Source organism: Galeopterus variegatus, unplaced genomic scaffold, assembly GCF_000696425.1.
Source record: "Galeopterus variegatus unplaced genomic scaffold, G_variegatus-3.0.2 Scaffold2993, whole genome shotgun sequence".
NCBI classification, from domain to species: Eukaryota; Metazoa; Chordata; class Mammalia; order Dermoptera; family Cynocephalidae; genus Galeopterus; species Galeopterus variegatus.
In genome coordinates, this window is record NW_007729104.1 from 126,225 (window position 1) to 128,113 (window position 1,889).

General features: G+C 53.2%; 1 protein-coding gene across 2 annotated transcripts in view; it reads right to left on the bottom strand.

The window, feature by feature from the left end:
- Position 1: 1 nt before the first annotated feature.
- The window catches only part of TRIP10 (thyroid hormone receptor interactor 10), an 11,421-nt gene continuing 9,533 nt past the window's right edge, over positions 2-1,889 (bottom strand). Inside the window, exons 11-14 of one of the 2 annotated variants that reach the window (XM_008583676.1) lie at positions 961-1,093; positions 608-747; positions 408-529; positions 2-276 (exon numbers count right to left, since the gene is read on the bottom strand). In XM_008583676.1, coding sequence (XP_008581898.1) covers positions 128-276; positions 408-529; positions 608-747; positions 961-1,093 — 544 coding nt within the window. In that variant the 3' untranslated portion in view covers positions 2-127. The remainder of the gene's footprint in view (positions 277-407; positions 530-607; positions 748-960; positions 1,094-1,889) is intronic. The other variant, XM_008583677.1, reaches the window with a different exon arrangement.

A 1,889-nucleotide genomic window follows, 5' to 3' on the forward strand; every position in this document is an offset into this window, starting at 1 on the left:
GGGGGGCAGCAGGTTACACAGGTCTCAGCTGAAGCCACGGGGGCAGAAATAAAGTGCATAGGTCCTGGGGCCCCCCATGGCCCAGAAGCAGCAGCCAACAGCCCCCCTCTTCCCGCCTCTGGCAGGATCAGTTGAGAGTGACTCGGAGGTAGGAGGTGGGTACATAACCCTCTCCTCCCTCTTTCCGCCGGACTCGAGTCCAGCCGTCGCCTTTGTCCTCTTCCATGAGACTGAGGTCTTCACCCTCGGCCATGGAGATGGTGCCCTCGCTAGAACCTGTCATGCAGGTGGACCCAGGTCTGCTTTAGGTGAATTTAAACATCACCCAGCGAGACACCCCCGTCTCCCAAGCAACTGACACCTCCCTCTCTCCCTCCGTCCCCCAAGCCCACCCAGGCTGTTCTCACCTTCAAAGTGGTAGATTGCTACGCAGTGACCTATGGGAGATGTGGGCTCTTCCTCAAAATCCTCATCGAACTCCGTGTAAATGGGGGCGTCCTGGCCCTCTTCTGAGGGAGGCTCATCAGAGCTGGTTGGGAGATAAGGCCGCTAAAGACAGGTCCCCCTGGGTCCCTGCAGCCAGACCCACTTCCACCTCCCTGCTCACCTCTCCTTGTGATCCTGTGACCTATCGTTGCTGCTGCTGTCCGGTGGGGCACTGGCTGGGGGGTCAGGAGGCCGGGCATGTCGGCCCAGGCTGTCCCCCCGGTTGCTTAGGACCCGACTTTCGGCCTCTGTCAGCCAAGCCTGGAAGAACGAGACCAGAAGATCAGTTCTAGGGCAGGGCTCCGGGGTCAGCCCACTCTGGACCCGGAGCTTTCCTGAGATCACCCATGCACACCCAAGGCCGTGATGAGAAACAGCTGGGGACCTCCCCCCCCAACACCTCCCTGTCCCCCACCCGGCAGTGACTCAGCCGGGCCCCGCCGGCCCCCGCCCCTCCCTAGGGTCCTCTCTTACTTCATACTTCTGCACTTCTAACTTCAGCCGTTCAATGTTGCTCAGGGTTTCTGTGATCCGGGGTTCCAAGCTGGCAGGGTCCCCCATCTGGGGTGTCTTCTCATAGACATCCTTCATTTTCTTCAGGGCTTCCCTAGGATCATACAGACAGACAGACAGACAAGAAATCATAGTCCCATGTGATTAAATAAGCCAAGAGCAGGGGCTTTGCGTCAAGGAGCAAGTTGCAAGACAGGACAGTGGCTAAGAAGTCAAATGCTAACGGCTGGGTTTGAATCTCAGTTTGGGTTCAGTTATCGAATTCTTGCCTAAGTATCCTTATCTTGAAGATGGGGAGAAAGGGCTGGCGGGTTAGCTCAGTTGGTTAGAGGGCAGTGTAATATCAAAGCTCATGGACTCGGATCCCCCACCAGCCAGCTGCCCCCACCCCCCAAAAAAGAAAACGAAAACACCTATCTTGTGTGGGTTGGTATGAGGATTAGTGCAGTGCCTGGGGCACGCTACGGATTTATATACATATTGAATACGCACTGCACACCAGGTACTATTCTAAGCATCAAAAATATAGCACTATTACACCAAGGTGAAGGGTTCAGATCCCTGTACCACCCAGCTGCTAAAAAAGAAAGAAAGAAAGAAAGAAAGAAATACAGCACTAGACAAGACAGTCAGAATCCTAACTCTACTTACAATCTCATGAAAATTTGAGAATTCTAGTGAATTCACGTAAAGCGTTTAGAATAGTGCCTGGAATTCAGTAACTGATGGATAAATGCTAGCTGTGATTATCAACAGTCTCCCATCCCTATCTCCTCTATGTCTACATACACAGGTAGTACTGGCTATAAGAACACTCGTAGCCCTTTGAAATATATCAGACCTGGGCTCAACTTCCTTCCAGTTCTGATACCTGACTCACATTACAGATG